Raw genomic sequence first — 21,474 nt, forward strand, 5'->3', positions numbered from 1 at the left:
CTTATGGATTTTGGGAAGTAGGTAAAAGCGTCCTGCCTGTTTGTTTAGCGGATTTAAGAAGTGGTAGTCGGACTGCGTGATTAGTTCCCTTGATAATAAGTTTGCCAGTTTGTTCAGAATCAATTTGCAGAACTCTGAAGTGGGATCTGAATCTAATTTCCTATAATGACAAGGGTTGTTGAGTTGCCTAAAAGCTTCTTTTTTGTATTTTTCGGCGGGCAGGATAACTATGCTACCTCCTTTGTCTGCAGGCTTAATGACTATATCGGTTCTAGAAGCTAAGTGGTTCAGAGTAGCCTGTTACGTTGGGGTAACGTTTCTGCGTTTTCGAGCTTGCTTTGTTTGGTCTATAATTTCTTTCGAGACAGATTTAATGTACAAGCCTAATTCGGGACTCTGCTGCGCTTCCGGCGTCCACGTGCTTTCAGCTTTGAGAGGGATGTGATTAAGGCTGGTTACTTCAGTAGGGTGAGCACGTGTTGACCACGTGTTACAGGAAAGAGCTAGGTTAGTAATCGGGGTGTTCGTTTTTTCGGCAAACAATTCCTTAATGCGCAATCTTCGCGCAAATTCTGTGAGATCTCTGTGAAGTTCATACTCGTTAAAATTATTGTTGGTTGGACAAAATGTAAGGCCATGCTTCAGAATCCGTTCGTCGCTATCACTTAGGGATTTGGAAATATCGACAATGTTGCTGTCAGTGTCTTGCGGCGGAAAAGGGGTATCTTTTGTCTGTATCGAAATTGGCGGGCGGTTGTTAAACTGTCCAGATGTATTCGTATCTGGCGGAAATTTATCTCTAATTTGTTTACGCTGTTGTTTATCGCGCAGCTTGCGTTGCTTTCTGGCTACAAAATCTGCTAGTGCCTGGCTTTTGTCCGAATTTAGTTCTATCTTACTAAGTTGATCATCGAGGGAATTTAACTGCTCTTGACAATGTTTTTTTAAAATAGCTAGGAATGAAAGGGATGCGTCATTTGAAACCTTTTCCCATCGAGCGAGGAGTTCGGGCCTGAGCGCACCGAGGGAGCACCTAACATAAACTCGAAGTCCTTTGGGTATTGTCCTGTGCTGCGAGTAGGATTTGTAAGTGTATAGGTACAATTTAATTATTCATGCAAATACACTATTTTTTCCTTTTTGTATTTTTACCACTCTTCCTGTGTAAAGCCTATGGCCCTGACGGGTATAATAATTGAAAAATGAAATACATAGCACTTTATTTACCTAGGGGAATTGGATAAAAAATTGTAGTAAGCGGGAAGGAGGCGTTTTTTTTTTTATGATGACTGGATATGCTTGCACGGTAATGTACCGTCTTTTCCAAAAGCAAGAAAGCCACGTGGCTGCCTTCTCATTTTTATAATGGAGTATTTATGCACCTTTTAAATCCTAAATCTCTGTAAGGCAGGGAGAACACTTGTCCTCACCTTTCAGTATCTTGTGTTATTGAGGGAAGCCGTAAGGGCTCCACTATACGAATTGAAAGCAAAGAATACCGCCTGGTTACCTTTGACAGAAATGTTACAGTGGTACCAAATGGTACATGGTACATGACAGACTGCTCCATATGAGGGTGATAAAAGACAAAGTAATACAAACATTCAGAAAAGTTGGGTGCTCACGCATACAGGCGTGAGAATGTTCACAAGAAGCGTTCGTCACACGCAGTGGTGAAGCCGTGCTGCCTCAAGTGCGCGGAGATTAGCCAGGCTGCAGAAAGAATCGGTATGTGGTCTACGTTCTGGCGTCTAGTGGGTGGTGAAATAACATAAAAGAGAAATACGATAAATGGACCATTTCCAGGCAATGAAAGTACAACTAATTCCGGTCTGGTGCCCTTTAACGTCGCGAATTACTAAGGCGACAACGTGTCTTAAAAGAGAACAACGCTACATAAACCAATGTATACAGAACGACGGATACAAACGCCACGCCGATTTGTTGGCGTTCGTATATGTAGGCTTGCCTGTCTCCTTTGTAACTATGAACCAAATCGCAAATAACCAGTTCGACAAACGGCAAACTGACGTAGATTCATTCAGAAATTGCAATCCAGATGGTGGACGTGCCTTGTCGACACTGTCAAGAAAAACAAACCACCTTCTATTTGTTCGATAACCAAGGAAAACACTAATATCCTAATTTCAAGTCAGCCATTTGTTATATGCACCACTTCAGGAGCCTAATAGAGGCAAACCACACAATGAACACGGTTTGCCAGGATTTCATTCTTCAGAGTAATCATTTTGGTTTATTGTTAGGTTGGTTTTAAAACGTCCGTCAAGGCTGTTGTCATTTGCGAGTCCTCTATTTCAGAGGCTGCGCACGTTTGTTTATTTCGCCGGCAACCTATCGGTTTCACCAGCGCAACAGCTCCAGAGTCGGTGTTTACCACTGCTGCACCATACTGCCTGTTTACTTGTTTTCGCCAGGCAACATCCTGTCTCCAAGCGCCCTTCAACAGCATTTGCCAAGAGGCTTGAGCAAACAGCGAGCTTAAGGTATACATATCGCCCTTCAAAAGCCTTCACGCTGAGAGCTCTGCTTCTAGGGCCGAGGAGGCGGCACGGGTATTATCAGCCATTGTGTAAATGCCAGTCTATGTCCACAACAGACATGATGGTGTTTGCCTTTAGAAATGTAAGCATGCATTCTTGTACTCGCATGTCTTTCAGGAGGTATTCATTTAAGCGCATCTCGGTTCGCGTTGTTCTTCTCGACATGTCCCCTTTCATCCAAACATGACTTCCTTATCATTCCATTCCCCTTCCCCCCTCCCCGCAACCCCCCTTTTTTTTTTGCTTGCAAGACGTGCATTGTTTATTACCTCTACATGTGCGACAGCGGGCGTCTGCTCACAGGAAAGCCACTCTTTCTTTTTTCCCCTTTTACGTCAGTCTTATAATAGAGCCCCCTTAGAATGTCGATATGTAATGTCTTTCTTCGAACGCTCTTTCACAACAGGGGCCCGTTTTGTGTGTTTTGCATGTATCTGCTGTAGGCCCACACGTTCGTTGTTGCGTGAATTTCGGTGGCGAAAAGTACCATAGGTTTTGAACATAAAGAGTAAACATGGTATTCTGCCTATACAAATATGATGCTATCAAACGTACCAGTTCACAAATACAGAGCACATGCACTGCAACCTTGCACTTGGATATTAGAGCGTAAGAGAAAGAATTGCTGGTTAAAGCTTTATTTGGAACAGGGGAGTTTGGGACACGTAGGTCCTTGAGCCCCCGCACGGCCCCACAGCACTCAAACGTTCATGTCCCGGAGGCTCATGACGCTGGCAGCCCGGCCAGCGGCGATGGCTTGCTTGGCCGGGTCCTCGGAGCGTAGTAGGGTCTCCCAAGCCTTCCAAGTGGTAAAGTTCTCCAGGCCCCGCGCGGGAGGATCAGCCGGGCAGAGGAAAAGGATATGGTCGAGAGTGGCTTTGGGGTGGTGGCAGAGGGTACAGGAGGGGTTTGTGTGGATTTGGTGTTAGCGCGAGCGTATATAAGGGGAGGGTAAAGTGCGTGTTTGGAGCCGCCTCCAAAGTGTTTGATGGTAATTGTCAAGGGAGGATGGGGTGGGGGTAGAGCCGACGCTCTGCTTTGCAGGCTTGCGTCATTTCACTGAATGAGTGCATGCGCTCCCGCGATAACACCAGATCGGAGGCCATCGGTGCCCGGTTGAGAGAACCTCGGGCTAAAGCGTTGGCGGCCTCGTTTCCGGGATTCCAGGAGTGGGCAGGCACCCACATCAGCTCCACTTGGCAGATTGAGGAGAAGCCTAGAGGAAGGCCTGTTTAAAAAATGTGAAAGATGGTGCTAAGAATATGTAATAGTTCTTGGACGCGGCAATCTTGCACCTTCCGTTTGAATCATATACATGCACGCATAGGAGAGCAAAGTCATAATATGCGATGATGCTTTGATGTTTCATATATCGGGAACTTTCAACGAGAGCAGCAAGTTTATTTTAAAGCGGAATGCAAACATCGTCCACCCGCAAATCACTGGTTAAAGATTGTATGTTTCCAGATTTCCAACTAGAACGATTTTTTTTACTCCAGTTTTCACCTAAACTCGAAAGCCATTCGAATCGATGTTTCGGTCAACAATGTTCTGCTGTAAGTACATCTGTTTGGATTGTCGTACACATTACGTCACATCGAGTCACATACCTTACTGTTTCTTGTTTAGTAACCATAGGTCACTTCCCATGTGGCGGTACTGAAAGGAAAATTAATGCAGAGTAGATTCAATGCTTTTGCTGTTTTTTGTATATAACTGTCGCATAACTGCTGTATAATACTGAGTTGTCTCGCTATAATATTTTTTTTTGCACTTCCTGCATCGGCCCAAGTCTAGCCGAGAAGGCTAAGGGCCCAGATGATTCGCATGTATTTTTTAATAACTGTTTGAATAAAACTGATTTTCATTTGATTTGATTTGAATGCTTTAGAGGTCTGTGCCTATATAGGTCGCATTTATTGTGCAAAGCCTCACGTGATTCTACCGAAAAAAATGAACTAAAGCAATAAGGATTAATTTCCTTTAATAGAGAGAGACTAGCCGCTCTCCGTGTAAAGGTGTCAGATTTATAAAAGCATTTTGACGACGAGACGTACTACACACAAGAAAAACGACGACATGGGTGCTCAGTAGCGTTGTTTAGTAGCGCTGTTTACGCGTTGTGACTACCGTTTTAATCTTCTGTTGTTATCACTGAACAAAGTAGCGCCATGGAAGCAAGTGCTGACATTAGCTATCGAGAGAACTAGTGCACAAAGCTTAAAGCTCGCGATAATAGGTTCGTCATGGGTCGAAGTCCGCGCACTGGCTAATCACGACACCCAGCGATACAAGAGCGAAGCCATCAGCCAATCATAGACCGAGTTTGCGGGTTAGCAGCTTTGTGGTTTTTACCCTTGATGGGCTAACCGTGCCTTCCGGCTTTTACAGCGTCATACGGTTTTAACTGAAGTGGCTGGATGTGCACGTGTTTGCAGCTTCACAGCCAAACAAAGTGCGCACAAGTTTGCGTGCGTCCTTCTATAGGAGCGTCCAGTGCGAACAACAGCGAATGACATTCCAATCTCTTTGCAGCTGCTGCTGTCGCTCCGGAGCGTTGCGGCCGCAATATTTCCCGTTCCAATTTCCTCCTGCACACGCGCTCCTATATGCGATGTGCCGTAATGTGCCTTCGAAAAGAGAACGTGCACGCATGTGCGCTAGAAGAAGGCCAGCTGCATCTCCTCTATTTGAAGAAAATAAAAGAAAAAGCGATGCAAGGGGGCGCCTTAGAAAGCAAAAGCAAAGAAAGAGTGGAGCCGTGACGCCGCACCCTCGTTTTGTATTTCGTTTTTTCTTTTCGCGACCAATGGGCGGACGTAGCTCGACATGCGTTCGATCTTGCGTCAAGCGAATCCCTGAGCGTGTGGCTGCTTTCAGGCAGCGTCGCGCACGCACGCTAGCACTTGGGACTTGAGGAAGCGATAGTGGACGACTGTGAAGAGCTCCGGATGCAGCTGTATACCATGTGTATGCAGCTCGCAACTTATATGCATAAGCTGTTGTGACGCAGCCTCGGTCGCGATTTCAGGACAAAGCCCGGGCCGGTATAAAAATGCGGACGCGTGGGCGCCTTTGGACTTTAATAAAAGCAGAGCGCTCACTTTCTACAAGCACGCACATACAGGTCGCTGAAGAATGGTTGGGAAGGGGACGTGAATATTTACGCGGTTGGGCGTTGGCGCGTCGAAATAGTCCAGTCGACCGACGTTGCTGGTAGCGGATGCCAAGATCGACGGACACTCTAACGGAGGAAGAAAGCGTACGCAGCGGACGGCACACCGCTCCATCATTGCGCTAAGCCAGATCTCGCTGATGGCGTCGTTTCCGAGGCACTACAGGTGCTCAAACACAAGTGTCATAATCGTGGATGTATCATTCGCTTCCGTTCGGTTCGCTTCCACGTAGGTTCAGGCTTTGTTCCGAAGCCCGGCACCTCGTATATATGGCTGGGCGTTTACCAATACGCAAAGGTGAGCTCTGGCGTACACGCTGTGTAACCTGGTTTGAAGCTGCACTGTTCAGATAAAACTAACAGTGGCTCTCGTAACCAAGTAAGCTTTTGTCCGTACAAGTGACACAACATGTACGCCTCTCGGAACACGGTTCTTTCGTGGCGTATATTGTCCAAGCCGCTTTCCGATAAATGTCCCTGTCATGAAAGGCACGGCGTAAGGGCCTCTGAGGGGGGCTCAGGCCGTTCTAACTCTCCATGGCTACTTCCTTACGCGCATTACGTCGAATTGTTATGTCTTTCGCGGAATGGCTGTGTAGGTCGGCCGCGGATCTGAAGAAACGAGGAAGGTTGTTACAAATGTCAGGCTGGGAAAGTTTGCAGAGGAACGCATGGGAGCGGCTTTCGGCGATCCATTGGGCGTTCCCGACCCTCCTTTGTTCTCGGTTGTGGCTTTCGGAATCTCGCGTAGTATCGTTCTGGCGCGCCTTACGTACGGAGAGAATTTCCGGGTTTGTTCAAGGCGGCAGCCTCGTTGCCGCGGTAATTGCGGTCGCCGTCAGCTGTCGCTGCGGTAATGCGCGCTTTGGCTACGTTCAAAAATCGATCGATCCTGGGCTTTGGCTTGAGACGTGAAGGAAGATCGTCGCATTGTTTACTTTCTTTCTAGTGTTCCTGCTTTGGCTCTGCCTGCGTTTAAACGTGACGGTTTTTCGTGAGTTTCCAAATGAGTAACGCAGAACTGTCAGTTCTCTTCCTCGAAGCTCCTCATTTCAGAAGATATTATTAACTTTCTTTGAGGAACAAAAATTTGCGTTCTGCTAAAGAACTTCTTAACTAAAATAGCGCAAGCACGACAGTCATAACGGCGAGAAGTACCGCATAAACATTGTTTGCGCAATTTTAGTTTAAAACTGCGTAACACCAGCTAGACCAGCACGAGGTTAGTTGAAGAGCAGCTGCCAAACCCTTTCAGTTAACAATTTGGTTTCGTTTACGACGGTGTCTAAATTCATTGAAACGCCTTTATTAGCCATGAATTAAATTGGTCTTTGCTGCTTCAAGCTTGATATAGCTTCGGTGAGGAAGAGCCTGCGGTTAAATGAGGAAAAAGGAAGGGGGGGGGGGGATACTTTGCATGCGGACGGAATCCATTGCCTTAAGTGAAAACAAGCATGGGCGTGCTTCTTTCCAACTATTCTATTCTCTATTTTGAATGGGAGAATTAAGAGCTACAACGAGATTTCTTCTTGATCGAGTGCGGCACAGGAAATATGCAGGGTGGTGAAATGCAGGTTTGGAGTCTTTTTCTTAGTTGGAAAAAAAGCGTTTCTGTATGCTCTCTTACACAAACCTTGGCGATGAAACATCACAAAGGTCGAAATGTTTAGAGGTGTTACGAATGTCTTAATATAATTTAATAGCTTGAAGTAATCTAGTGTCATATCTTCTGAGCTGAATATACCATCGCCAGTCGAGTATTGAAAACCCCACGGCAGAAAAGGGGAGCATCTTTGCCATGAATGCTTTGAGAACTACTTTTATCAAATGACTTGCAACTGTTTCGTACTTCTCAAAGGGCCGGCATCAGTGACGAAGCGTTTCCCCGAACAGCAACGTTGAGCATAAAAGAGCACAGTTAGAAATCCATGCAAATAATGACGATCACGCAATTTGAGACTGCGGCAAATTTGGTTGAAAATAGCGCGTGCATTTTAGATAAACTGATTTTTTCGAGTAGAGGCGGCAGACAAACGAAACGACTCAAAAACACACTTAAGTTGATCAGAACTCTTGAAAGTATCGCTCCACTAATTTTTCCTTATTTTTATTGTGTCCTTTACCTACTACTCTCCAACTCTCACGACTACATTAACAACAAACCAGACTGCGCCCTTCGTACATTCAGGGAAACGTGGTTGCAATTGCGAAAGGCACGCTACCAATGTGGTTGAGAAAACAATAAACAAGCGGACAGCATTGTTGTGTTAGTCATCTTTAGACGCTTTATCTTCGAGTGCCAGAGCGGTCAGGATCACGTCTGAAACCAGTATTGCGAGGACACTAGGAAAGCGTTGCAGAGAACCAGAAAATGAAAAGGGCACTAAACCGCCCTTCTGGGATAAAAGCCTGAAAGGCAGAGGAAATTGTCAAACGCCACTCGCCTGACGTTTATCGGAGAGCGAGAGATGGCCTGAAGTTGGTTATATTTCGCCTTTGGAATCAAAAACGGGAGAGAATTTGACATGAAATGCATGTTCACCGCCTTCCTTTCAATGCCAGGCACGTCCGGTCAAGAACGCATTGACGTGAGTCCACTTTATGTAAATTGAAACTATAAACTCAGCAGTATGCCTCCTGACTCCGCTAACACTGGTATGGGACTTTTTAGACTGTTTTATATGAATTTATTTCAGGGGTGATGTTAGCATTATGGCGCAATGCTGGCTACTCAATCTCCCTGAATCTGAAGTAAGCGCTGTTTGAAAAACAGTTATTTCCAACTATGAAACAAGGAAAGAAAAAAGCGAGAATGAGTGTGGAGAAAAAGAGGTACACTTTTAATATAGCGAGCTTTAGGTCCAATGCTCGGAGAACAGGAAATCTCTCCCGGGCCCTGGGGAGTGCTGTGGTTTGGAATCACTTTTCACCATTGCACCAGCGCGAAAAACATCTCTTGTCTTCCACAACGGAATCTGAACTTCGCGATAGCAGAGGAAAACAAAACACTTGTATTTTCCATTCAGCGTATCATCCCGCTGCACAGGCTCCATCCTGACGTGTTAACATGATCTGCTATCATCATCATCATCATCATCATCATCATCATCATCATCATAATTTATTAACCCTTAAGAGCCACTGTCGAGATATTACCTAAGAGGAAGGGGATGCAAATACAACAGGAATGCAGAACATAAGGCCGATATAAAAACAAATTTATGAAAACATAAAAAAGCAAGGAATATCTCAAGGCGGTCACAAATTGACACGGAACAAAAGGCAAATGTAAAATGAATAAATCGACAAAGATAGAAAATGAAGCAAAAACTGTGTCAGTCTAGAAGATGGTTCATCATCATTGCCCTAAACCTCAAAGCGTCATGCTCATTAGCGAATCGAGTCATGTAGGCAGCTTGTTCCACTCCTGAGTAGCAGATGGGTACAAAAAGAACTTATTAAAAGCGTTAGTGCAACCGTGAAGCGAAGCGAGCAGTGTGACTGACCTCAGAACGTTTCGGCATTGGAGCGCTGTCGATAATGACTGTCACAACGACGTTAAAGCGCACGTAAGAAGCTAAGGCGACTAACACGAAAACAAACGGCACGTAGAAACAAACACTCCAAGACAATCTAAAGGGCCATCACTGACTGGGAGAGATCGACAAAACTGTGCTAGAAGTTATCAGCGATTTACTAGCCGATGCTGGCTGGTTGGCTTATAATATATTTTAGTACGCTACGGTGAGAGTAGGCGCATCACCAGCGTTCAGATTAATCTTGCGAAGCCCTACAAGGTTAAAGCCACAATCTGCTTGCAACGTAGTTCCCGTCGCCAGGTAATAAAAGCGGTTCCACTCGTTCTGCAGCACGTTTTCTTACGAAGCCTTCGGCAACTTTGTCTGATAGGAAAGTTGGGTGCGCTGCACTGCAGTAATTTATAAACGTTCAGAAAATTTACAGCCTCTCGATCCCCTTTACTCTCCAGCAGCTCGCTTATTCTTGCGCGTAAGAACTAGCGTATAAAAACACCATCGCAGACCACTTCTTCCTCGTGGAACATCCGCCTCTTCGCACATTCTTCGGATCACGGGCAGATTATCCGCGATGCCTTACGCGCACCGACTAGCCACTGCTCGAGGGCTTCGATCGCATTCGTACTTCCGCCGCGCGGGCAGTGCCACTTCCGGTGGCGTTTATTTCCCCTCTATAAAACGCTTATCTCGTGAAATGTCAAAGCAGCACACGATCGCGACCCAATGGAAGTCTATCGAGCGGGATAGCACGATATTACTGATATGGGGCATGGCTGGCTCTGTACAACGGTGGTTTCATCTTACATATGTAGGGCCTAGATATGGGCGAACGAAGGAGTGGGGGCGGGGAGCATGCACGACCGAAAAGGAAATGAAGGCGTGCCTTCACACACACCTTCTCTTCACGGCAACGTGTGAACACTGTGGTTTTCTCTACCGCACTTTATTATGAGGCCGGAACTCAAAAACCTTGCTTATTTTTACTTCCAATCTCAGAGTGAAGCCATAGTGGTTCCGCGTTTTTATCGGAGTCAAAATCGTCGTGTCGCCACGGAAGACAAGCATGCAGGTGGTGTAGCGGCCGCAGGACAGGTACCCGCTTATCCTAGAAACCTTGCATGCCTTCGAAAATACGGCATCCGTTCATACAGGTCTGCCTCTTTCGTACTAAAGCCTGCGTGCGTGTACGGCGGTTTTCGTCTGCTTTTTTTTTTTCTCCGGGGCTCTGAGGTGGCACGAAATAACGACTTTGCGCTGTGATGCGCGAAAAAAGATCCGGAAGCAAAAAGAAGCAACGTAAAAAATATATATATATCCAGTAGCTGGGGGTAGAAAGTTTGGAAATGGAGGAACCTGAAAAGACCGCCCGCACGCGGCAGTAAAAGTGTTCGGAAGCGATTTTTCGGTTTACGGCGTCCAAAGCGTGATAAGCGACGGACAGTCTGCGACTATACGGATGCCCTGCCTACCTCCGGTGTTTATGTACTCATCGCGTGCCAGGTATTTTCGCCGGAGCCACTGAGACAAAAAAAAAAAAGGGAACCTCTTCGAGAAAGTTACGGGTTTCTGCGGGTGGTGCCCCAACGGCCGCCACTTTCTTCTCCAGCAGGAAAGACAAGGGGGGTCCCATACGCGTGCGGCACGCGTTATTGCAGCACGGGCAGTATGCGCAGTATATACAACGGAGGCTCCCGAAGAAAGTAACGCTATCCGCGGTCCGGCCCCGTGCCCAACGAGGCGTTACGCGCGGTAGCATCATCTCTATGCACGCTCTGAATGCGATCCTTGGGCCGCCGAGTTGCTAAATGTGGGATCCCCTAACCGCCGCCACGTATGCGGAGAGCGTGCCTCCTCGCGAAAGAGATTCGAGCTCGGCGGTTTTTATGGCCTGTTACACGGTCCGTTTGAGGCTGATCTTATGAAGCTGCTTTGGAAGCTTCCTCTGGAACGGTTCCTTCATCTAGCCCGTCCATCGTCTCGGGTACGAGCTGTGGTAGTTCCGGTGATGCGGCCGGAATTAAGCCAATGTTTAAGGAAGCATTGTACGGCAAGAGAAGCGTTGAGAGGGAGCGGTATGTTTATTAGAGATAAAAGAAAGAAAAGGAAAGAAGGTGAACACAGCAGTGGCCTAGTGGTTTGAGCATCTTCCTAGCATGCGGTAGGTGTGGGGTTCGATCCCCAGTGCCGCCGGGTAACCACCGGTGATGCAATGGGTACAAGCTTTCCCCTGGTCTGGTGCTCAGCTTTTCGGGAGCGCATTGGTTGGGAAATGGGTCTTTGACCTCACCTTGAGTAGATGATAACATACCTTGTGGCCCGATACTCGTTGCCCAAAGCTGCCCTTGCGCCATAAAAGTTAATCGTTATAATTAAAAGGAGAGAATTAAGTGAGCATGTGCCAAAAAGCTAGAAAGAGAAACAAGGATAGTATTTACGTCATTTATTGATGGTTCAGATGTTTCCAAATTTGCTGCGGTTGCAATCGAGAGTTAGACGGCAGTCCCTCTGACCACGAGGACGTCAATGTACTTGTGACTTGTCCGCGACCAATCGTACGAGACATGTGAAATAATGTTCATTAGAGAAGTAAGCAAACAAGATGGTTCGAGTGATTTCAATACCAAGGGAAGGAATGATTAAAAAACGAGTAAAAGGTAGACAAGAGGCATTTCTGATGGCAGCAAGAACGCATTTCTTTAAAAGGCGTTCTTTTTTCTCCTCTTCCTTTTCCCTTCCTTTTTTTTTTTTTGAAAATGAAAAGAAGCCCCCAAAAATACACGTTATGTACAAACTCTTGTATTTTTGCACAAAAAACAAGGCAGTTCTGAATTATTATGGGTTTATGAGGAGGAAGGGGGGGGGGGAGCTAACATCTCAAAGCGACTCAGACTATGAGGGACGCCGCAGTGAAGGGCTTCGGAAATTTCGACCACCTGGGGTTCTTTAACGTGCACTTACATCCTTATACGGGCCTTCAGAATTTCGCCTCCATCGAAATTCGACCTGGATCGAACCCGGGTCTTTAGGGTCAGCAGACGAGCGCCATAACCACTGAGCCACCGCGGCGGCAGTTCTGAATGCAAAATACCAACGTTTCCATGCAAGGTTGATTCGTATTCGTCAGGCAAACATGTATTGGCAAATCTCGACAAGCAATGAGTCTGCATCAAAGATAACTCTTAAATACATATGCTTTATCATTCACAAACCGAACTCGCGATTAGCTTTGCAACAGTCGTCACCGCGCCCCAAAGCTTTATGCATGCAATTATATGTTCGTTCACAAATGTACACATCGGCGGCGTTATTAGGCAACTGTCAGAACACGATTTGAGTTCTGCCCATTTTGAGACAGGTTACTGGACACAGAAAGAGTATTGTGCCGGTAGTGGCCAGCTAAAATAAATATATTTCAAGGCTGCATATTTTAGGCGTTCTTACAGTGCGTTAAGCAGAAGAGGATGCATTAGGGTGAGGACGTGCTCAAGTTTGACTCAGCCGTTACAACGGTGCCTAAGTACAGAAATACGAGCTATGACAATCCTGAGCCTGAGAAAGGGAAAACGAAGTGGGTCGGAAGGGTAGCTGTACAAGGTAGAGTTATGCCCTGTGGCATGAACATTGAACAGAGTTGTATTTATTATGAAATAACTGTGCGCCCATGCTTTCTGGTCTTGTTGCACAGGAGCCTGAGTGTAGTGGCACTAAATATTTGCATACTTTCATGCGCATCGGTGAAAACTCTCCAATGAGTTGCGTAGTTTTTGACACGGGTTCTCTTTACTTTTACCTGCGGCTACAAGGGCTGCAGCAATTGAGCAGCTGGTACAAAGTGATGGAAGATAGAGCGATAACAGGAAAGCTAGGACCCTGATGTGAAATATGTGCTGTGAAGTACGTTTGAAAAAAAAAAAAAGGCCGGCTCATCTGCTAGAAGAGGGTGCAAAAAGGATTGAAGCGCACCGAGCGTCGGCTCCAGAGATATCGCTGAGTACTCGATGCGGCCATGTGATAGAGGCAATCATAACTACTCCGGAAGCTGTTATAAGGTGCAATAATACTCTTCCTTTCATGTATAGAGCCGGCGCTATAAATTAGCTGGTCAGAGATTGCATAGCGTTATTAGTGTGGTCGCGCCGCGCTGTTTCTCAGGGTTGTCATCGGTCCACTGGCCGTCTTATCTCTTAACTAGCTCGTTATGTGACGCGATGGCACGATTTGTGTGGCTGCCCCATTAGCAAGTTCACACCTCTCATTTTTTTCTCCTTTCCCGACCAATGTCAATGTTTACCTGCCCGGTGGGCCTAGCGGCAAACGTGCGCAGACAAAAACACCTAGCTGTGGCGTCAAAAGGCGCGTACGCATGCACATAACACGCAGTGTCCTTCACGTAGGATATACGACACAAAAGAGCCCACAAGAGAAGAACCGTGGAAGTCAAGAAAAAAAGGCGCGCTTCGAAGACGAATCAAGAAGAATGATGGCCTGCTAAATGGAAGAAGAGTTAGAATTGAAAGAGAGCAAATAAGGCAAGCATTGTACGGTCCGGGACGTAGTCCTCCACTTTCACCACCGCCGGCACGCTGGCTGACGAGAGTGGACCGGACGGGTATCCCCGAAGCGCTGCGGTCCGTCCTGCGGCGGTGGTCGTCGCTGACCCAGTTCTTCGTTGGGGGGGGGGGGGGGGGGGGGGGAGGTGGTCCTCTGTCTTCGCACACACCACACGCACCGGGTTGAGGAGAGGGGGAGCCGGGGGGGATCCGCCCGTATATAAGGGCACGTCCCAGGGCCCTTGTCTTTGACACGGACCGTTCGAACCGCCAAAAGCCGCGGAAGCAGCCACAGGGGCACGCCCACTGCGATTCGACGCGCCAGGAAGGAAAGGACGCTCGTGAAATTGCCTCCACTGGGATTGATCGTACATACAGACGTACTCCAGGCGTTTCACGGGGCAGCACATCTGAACTTCGCTCGACGGTGTCGCCATCGGCGAGTTTTTGTGACCCTCGGACAGTCAATCTGGTCAGCAGACTCTCGGCGTCCTGTCCGCACGTGCGGACTTCTGTCTCCGTTCCTGTTGCAAACGAGGAGATTGAACTTTGCGCGTCCCAGGAGTGCATCCAAGATGGGCAAGGTAAGAGGCAGTGGTGCCAGTTTGGACAGACGCTAGTCATGCACCTCGTGCGTGGCATGAACATGACACTGCCAGTGCCATGCTTGGGGCTATTATTGATTTTAGGAACCGGGGATTGCGCGCTAATATCCGCGGACAAGCTTTCGAAAAGGAACACTGTGGAGAACGCCATGCAATTTTTATTCTTAGTAGAAATCGATTTTGTGAATTTTTCTCAGCACTTTGATGTTGTACGGAAGCAATAAAATGCATTTATTGCTGAGAAGTTCGCGCTTAAAATTCTGCCGCCGCTCGGTTCAGACTCGTGTGGTCAGTGCTGGAAATGACTCCGTGATCACCGTTTTTAAGTGCATGGCAGTGTAGTCTAGCTCCTGGGATCCGTGCCCGAAGAGCTGTGGTGACGCACCGCGGTTTACTTGCGAAATTGTCCGGTGGTGGAGACACCTGTATTTTATTTTTCGGTCTTTTATAGCATGTAAAACTTTCGTTTTAAGGCACATTAGCATTTTAGTCATTGGAACACGCAAATCTATCGATATAGACCAACTTCAGTTTGTTTTCAGTGCTCTTTTAAAGAGCACCTGCACCTGTGGTTACCGGCTTGAAAGCACGTACATCTGCTGACATCTACTATCTCGTTCACAAGAGGGAAACGCCTACTAGCAAAGCTACGTAATTGCAACACCGTTACGCTAATGCCTTTCTTTCCTTTTACGTTTGTTCCCTAATTAGGCCGTCGTGCTTTTAATATGTGTCTTACTATGTGTTATCCCTACGTCGGCAGGAATATAATCGTTACCTGCTCGCGGTGGTTGGGGCATGCGATGGTCTGCAGTGATAAAAGCGCCAGAAAGCTCCCACGAGTCTAAAAGTTGATTTTCCACTCTCATCCGACTTCCGGTGGCATGGGCGTCTGACCGTAGGTTACGACGCCGGCCAGTGTCTTCAGCCATTCTTTTGAAAGTTAAGAGATAAGGAGAGGTGACACTATTTTGTCTTGCATTGAACTGACGTTTCACTTGTCCTCGAGCAATCGCAGAGTTTGTCTCTACCAGTCTAGTACAGCAGAAGCACGGTGGTCATGTTGCGCACTTTCTAAAGAACGGTAAAAGTTTTTGGAACATGAAATACGCGCGGAACCTCCAGCATTGTGGAGCTAATCAAAAGTGTTTATAAGTTAAGTTGCCCTGTAATTTGTCATTGCTGAACCCTGTTTTGCTGTAGCAGGCAGACTATCATACATTACACTATGGCTACACCGGAAAAAAAATCCGCTATACAGACTTCGGTCAATATTTACGCTACCTGCCGTTGTTTAGAACTGACGCCTCGCTTCCTTGTTAATAATTTTCAAGAATCGTGTCGCTATGTACGAAATGGAGTCATGATCAGATCGGAGATGCGCATAAAACAAAAAAGAACTTTTAATCGATACAGCACGCCTGCAGTAATTTAATATTACAACCTTGCTAACGAAAATTCAGACTTCTTTTAATATCAATAAATCGATAACTCTTGAATAAGAAGAATAGAGTTGCAGTGGATCTAAGTCTTTGTTTGAGGACATTTTTTTTCTTCCTTACAATGACAACACGGATGACAAAAAAGAAACCACAAGATGCCCATTCCCGTGATCTGCTTAAATTCGATTTAATAAAGTTTATTCGGAACTCCCAAGAAGTTAAAGAGGTAGAAAACACTAGCTAGTTCCGTTACACCATCTTGCTTAGTAATGGAGAGGCGTGAGCACTGGCCGGTGACCGGCCGGATCCCTGACCAGTAGTTTTAAACTGTTACTAGTTGAGACAAACATCTGCCGCAGGTTGACATATGTGTTCAATGCTGACAGCGGATGACCAATAGTTTCCTATAGGGGTGTTCAATGCTGACAGCAGATAAGCAATAGTTTCTTAGCGTAAGGGGGGAGCGAGGGAAAATTGCGTCTGCTGTAGCCTATTTCTACTACTCCAGTAAACTGACCTCAACGCCTACGTCGTACTGCTGTGAAAATGAGCTGTCTTTACGCTTCGCTGAAGAGCGCTACTCAGTGAATGGGACGCTCACTAATATCATACACCGCAAGCGTGCATCCTGTGTGTGCTTCCTGCCGCATGCCTCTCTTGCTCAACGTGCGTACCTCTATAGAACGGCTGCGCTGACGTTTTGTTCCTTTCCTTCGTAGCTCACACTGCTGCTGGCATCTTCCCTCTGCGTCATCGCCGTCCGAGCGGGGCACCTTGGTCATGGCGTTGTTCCAGCCTACGTTGCAACACAGCAAGTTTACGTAAGCAAGCCTGCCTGCTGCGTCTCCTTTTTCTTGCCTTGTACAGGAGGGACGGCGACAGGAAACGGCACCGCTGTGCATGCTGCGAAGGAACTTCCTGTATTGTCTGTAGAGCGGCAACTTAGTAGCCATTGAAAGGCGACATTGACGTCATATTTGAGTCAGCCAATTTTCAAGGTTGGGGTCTCTGTCTCCCATGAGTCCCTCCCGTGCCGCGCGAGTTCAACATCTTCATTGCTCCCCGATCTGTGCCACGCTTAAGCTCGTGCACTGTGCAATTCAGAAATTCTCGGATAATCGGTGAGGTTGGTATGCTGGTGATTTCCTTGAACTGTGTCGCACGAAGACAAAAAAGAAACAGTAGTGTCATTAGTTCCCTAGTGACTGAGGAGTATGAACACTGGGGACCAGCGCACGCGTTCGCGAACGAACCCGATGACGCGAAGAGACCGAGGAAGGTAAAGCGTGTTTAGTGATTACGATGACAGTCATAGCTTGACTTTTGGACTTAAAGACATTTTAGAGGTTAAACTTACAGTTAAAGTGAGTAATTCGCGTAAATCACCTTTGTGCTTTCTTGAGATCACTCACTAAGCTTGGAATAATTTTGCTGCCCTGTGAAATCTTCACCAAATAGTGCCATAACAGGTTGACACCTACAAAGACTCCCGTGATTGTGTTCCAGAACAGATCAAAAGGCCAGATAATTTCGATAGCGCTGACGTGCAAAAGCCGCAGAATGGAAACCTCCCTGACATGTAACCGCCCTGACATGCCTCAGTTTGCTATGTTGCCTTCATATGTCAGCGAAAAGGCAACACACTCGTTGAAGCCTTCATACCAAGTGCTCGCATTGTTCCCTCGCGTCAATTACTCGTATTTTGTGATTTCTTTATATCGGAATATTGGACGAAAGCAAATGCCACGTACACTTTCGACATGGAACTGCTGATCAGTTTTATTATTCGCACAATACTCACGGAAAATACATGTGCTCAGAGGAAACTGACTTGGGAAATAGTAGAGTCGGTAACACATTTCAATCCTTTTAATTCTGAGACAGATTTGGAGCATTTGCCGAAATACTGAATATAAGGCTTGCCCTTCCTGCACCTTAGTGCCATTAGCTTACACAACTACAGTATCCCGGCTCTTCAAATTTCTGTTCGTGTGCACTAAGAAGTCGCGAAACGAGGCTGGAATTCTGTGATGCTGACAAGGCGTGTCCAGTAGAGTCACCATCGCCATTAGGCTCTAACGCGATAGCATTAAGGCTCCCGTTCTACAAAAAAAAAAAAAAAATCCGGCATCGTCTTCGGCGTTGTGAGCGAAAACTACAACGGGGTAGGGTGGCCCACGTGACCACCCTACCCCCTAGGTCACGTGACCTTGTGATGTCATCACAACCTGACGACAGGATTGTGAGCAAACTGCCCACCGCGGCAGGTGGCAGTTCAAGTACTGAACAGTGGCGACAGGTTGCGCGGTAATAGCAACTAAGCTTAGGTAGCTTAGTAATACTTGCTGAGAGGCTAGTTGGTTCATATTTTCGTATAAGGACTAAGCGCCAATGAAAACACCCAGGCCAATGAATCAGTATTATTCCAGGACACTAGAAATTGAGTCTTTGCTAGAATATTTAAAGCCCACTGCGAGGCGAAGGTTACAGAAAAAAAAGAGAAAACAAAAACACTGCAGAAAAAACCAGAGATCGCCTCCTTTTAGAGCGAAAAAGGGCATAACAGAGGGGACAATTGCCGGCCCGCAAGGCCTTGCTACGTTGAATATCAGCGAGTGTTTTACACCTTACGACGGCACGCGCGATAACTTTGTTCCCAAGCGAGCTCTGGGGAGGAGCTCTGGGGTTCTGAGAACTGCAATGGTGGCTATCTTCTGTGAGGGCTTATCTTTTCTTTGTCGCTTTGCTTCATTGCTTTTCTATTTCACAGAAGCACGGACTCCGCTGTGTTGTCAAACCTGGCACTTTGCTCATCTTTGATCTTATCTGTTGAGCTAGCAAATAATGATCGCTTTGCAGATGCCAGAGATCCCTGCCATGGCATGCTATGATAGCATTTTTGAAGTTGTGTCCTTTACAGTTTCGTTTAAGCCCCATAGTAAAACATGGAATCCTCCTTATGACTCTCTTTTAACCATCGCAGAACAGGTACCCTTTGACAATCATCATGCAAGTTTTGTGGTTGCGATAACCATGCTGGTCGGAATACAGAGGAGAGCCGAAAACACTTCACGGACATTCATTGTCACGCTTCGTCTCGAGCAAAACATTCATGCAAGGACAGCCGATCGTGTGGCAATGCTTCTAATGTGGACTATCACCCAAACCTTGGATAATGTTTATGTTTTATGTACTTAACTGCATCTCACATATATGGCATTACATTAGGGGAGTTAAAGTTCGAATGCTTTCACAAGAACAAACAAATCATTGCAAGCAAGAAACAAAGAGGCATTTGGAGAAGGTATTTATTTATTTATTTATTTATTTATTTATTTATTTATTTATTTATTTATTTATTTATTTATTTATTTATTTATTGTAGCCTCAAGGCCCGAAAACATTACAGAGGGGAGTGGGGATACATAAAAATTCAGCCTAAACAGCAACAAAAAGGTGAGAAAACAAAAATAAACCAGGAATACATGACAAAGTGAAAACACAGGAATGCAATGAGATTAGAAATGCAGTGGGGATACATTAAAACAGTGTGCACACAGTGAAAGGCAATTTTTATACAGTAATAAACGACACATACTCAGAAATAAACGATTCTTGATGGCGAACTATTCCAATATCAGACAGTTCAAAGAAAAGGACGAAAAAAACGTCGCACCTAAAAGAAAGTTCCTTGATCTTCTAACGGTGGTCCAATCAATTCAGTACGAAAGCTGGCGGCTGAAATAATTTTTTCGCGGTTATGAGGGTTCTAGGATTGTAAATGTTTCGGAATAATTTTAATCTAAAGTTTCTTCTGCGGTTACTCAGTTTTTGCCTTTTGAGTTTTGCGTTCGCTCTGTGTAATGCTATGTCTCTGGGTACAGTTTTCCGCTACAGTTCTGACTGCCTTGTTTTGAACTGGGATTTTTTTCGGACTCAGTTGTTAGCTCTGATGCATGTGTGCTTTTGTCTTTGTCTTTGTCTATGCCTTTGTCGTTTTGCCATTTTAATTATGAAGTTTGAAATTAAAACATCACTCCAGTATGATATCACTAACATATGCATATTTCTTATCTAGTAAACGGAATCAATATTTGCACATTCAGTTTTTACAATATTAATTTTAAATCACATGAGTAAATTATTCATTATCAGTCTACCCGAGCACACCAACACGGGTACAAAGTAAAGATATACAGACTTTTCAGAAAATTAACAGAGGAAACAAAGAACAGCTAGCTGCAGTCCCGAGCATGAATAAGGCATATTCGACCTTACCGTGCCATTTGCTAGCAGTTTTGGTTACCTTAACTAGCAGAAAGACTGCCAAAGGCAGGTTATGGTTTTGAGTTATAGCCGCGAACAAGGAGGATTGTTTATCTAGGAGCGGTTTATGAGTAATTACTCCGTTCATTGAACTCTACGCCACCATGGACGATTCGCCTAAGCACATTGCGAAACACGATTTCGAAGAGGCCTACTTTTTCTATAAAAAGAACGAGAGATAGAGGAAAAGGAACATTCTAATTATTAGAGTTAAAATTAAGAATGAGTGGTGACGGACAGCAGGCATACTGATGGTCCCGGGAATGAAACTTGAACCGTCAAGTTGGGTGGCACAGCTCGATAGCCATTGAGCTAAAACACCAGAAATGTGCCTGCAATCTTCGGTGAACACACCTGCTGGCTTTTTAACCCCGTCGAGGGTTGCGACGTCCGCATTTGGACCAGCACATGCTCGAACAAGTTGCGCACAAACTATATTTCAGAGCGGAGCATCGAATAGGCTAGACGTACCACCGCCAGCACGCTTAACACGAACGCTCGAGCGCGTGTCTTCCACTGACTTTAGTGGCGCTGGGGGTCGGCCGCTGGGTCTGAGACAATATTAGGCTGGAAGCACGGAACGGGCTGTCTCCAGTCGCCGCAAACACGCCGATCAGCATGGTCTGGGATTCAGCGCGCAGCGCTCAGGGGCGGTAATATCTGTGCAGGATGCTTTTCGAGAGTTCGTGTTAAGCGTGCTGACGACTGTACTCGTGTTCATGCTGGTTTCCTGAGGTCCAAATATGTGCCTAGCTGAAGACATTAATACTTTGTTGTCTCCTGACGTGCTACAAGTACTCGCTGAGAATTTCACTGTGGTCTTTACCTGCGGCTGACTCCTACTAACGAAGGCAGCAAGCGTGAGTCAGGGTAGGCAGGCCGAAATAACAGAGGAGCGTCTGGGTCGGAAATCATTGCGCCGCACAATGAGTACAACGCCTTTCAGAGGAGTAGCTTCATTACCTTCTTGCAGGTAGTTGTGATTGAAACATTTGGTTTTAGTTAACCCGGACGGGTTACATATATGAACAACACACTGAGGCCCTGGAGCAGGCTTTTTTTTCCCCAGCCGTGTTACGAAGCTTGGCGACGTTGAATGGCACAGAACACTTGCGTATCGTGCGCTGACCTTTTTTTACTAGCCAGAGTGTAGCGTGGTATCGCGATGTCAAATCTATATTTACTCGCACTACTTTCGCAGCTGCGTGTAGAAGCTTTCATATCTTTTAGACAGCCGGCTGTCTGGCGTACACTGCTGCTTTGTGCAATTCGATTACTC

General features: G+C 46.2%; 1 protein-coding gene across 1 annotated transcript in view; it reads left to right on the forward strand.

The window, feature by feature from the left end:
• The window catches only part of LOC149342387 (uncharacterized), a 92,156-nt gene that overhangs the window by 67,144 nt on the left and 3,538 nt on the right, over positions 1 to 21,474 (forward strand). The window contains exon 3 of the mRNA XM_089546794.1: positions 16,589 to 16,690. Within this exon, the coding sequence (XP_089402920.1) occupies positions 16,589 to 16,690 (102 nt within the window). The remainder of the gene's footprint in view (positions 1 to 16,588; positions 16,691 to 21,474) is intronic.

The sequence above is a fragment of the Amblyomma mixtum genome, chromosome 5, assembly GCF_055824585.1.
Source record: "Amblyomma mixtum isolate Tamu chromosome 5, ASM5582458v1, whole genome shotgun sequence".
Lineage (NCBI taxonomy): Eukaryota > Metazoa > Arthropoda > Arachnida > Ixodida > Ixodidae > Amblyomma > Amblyomma mixtum.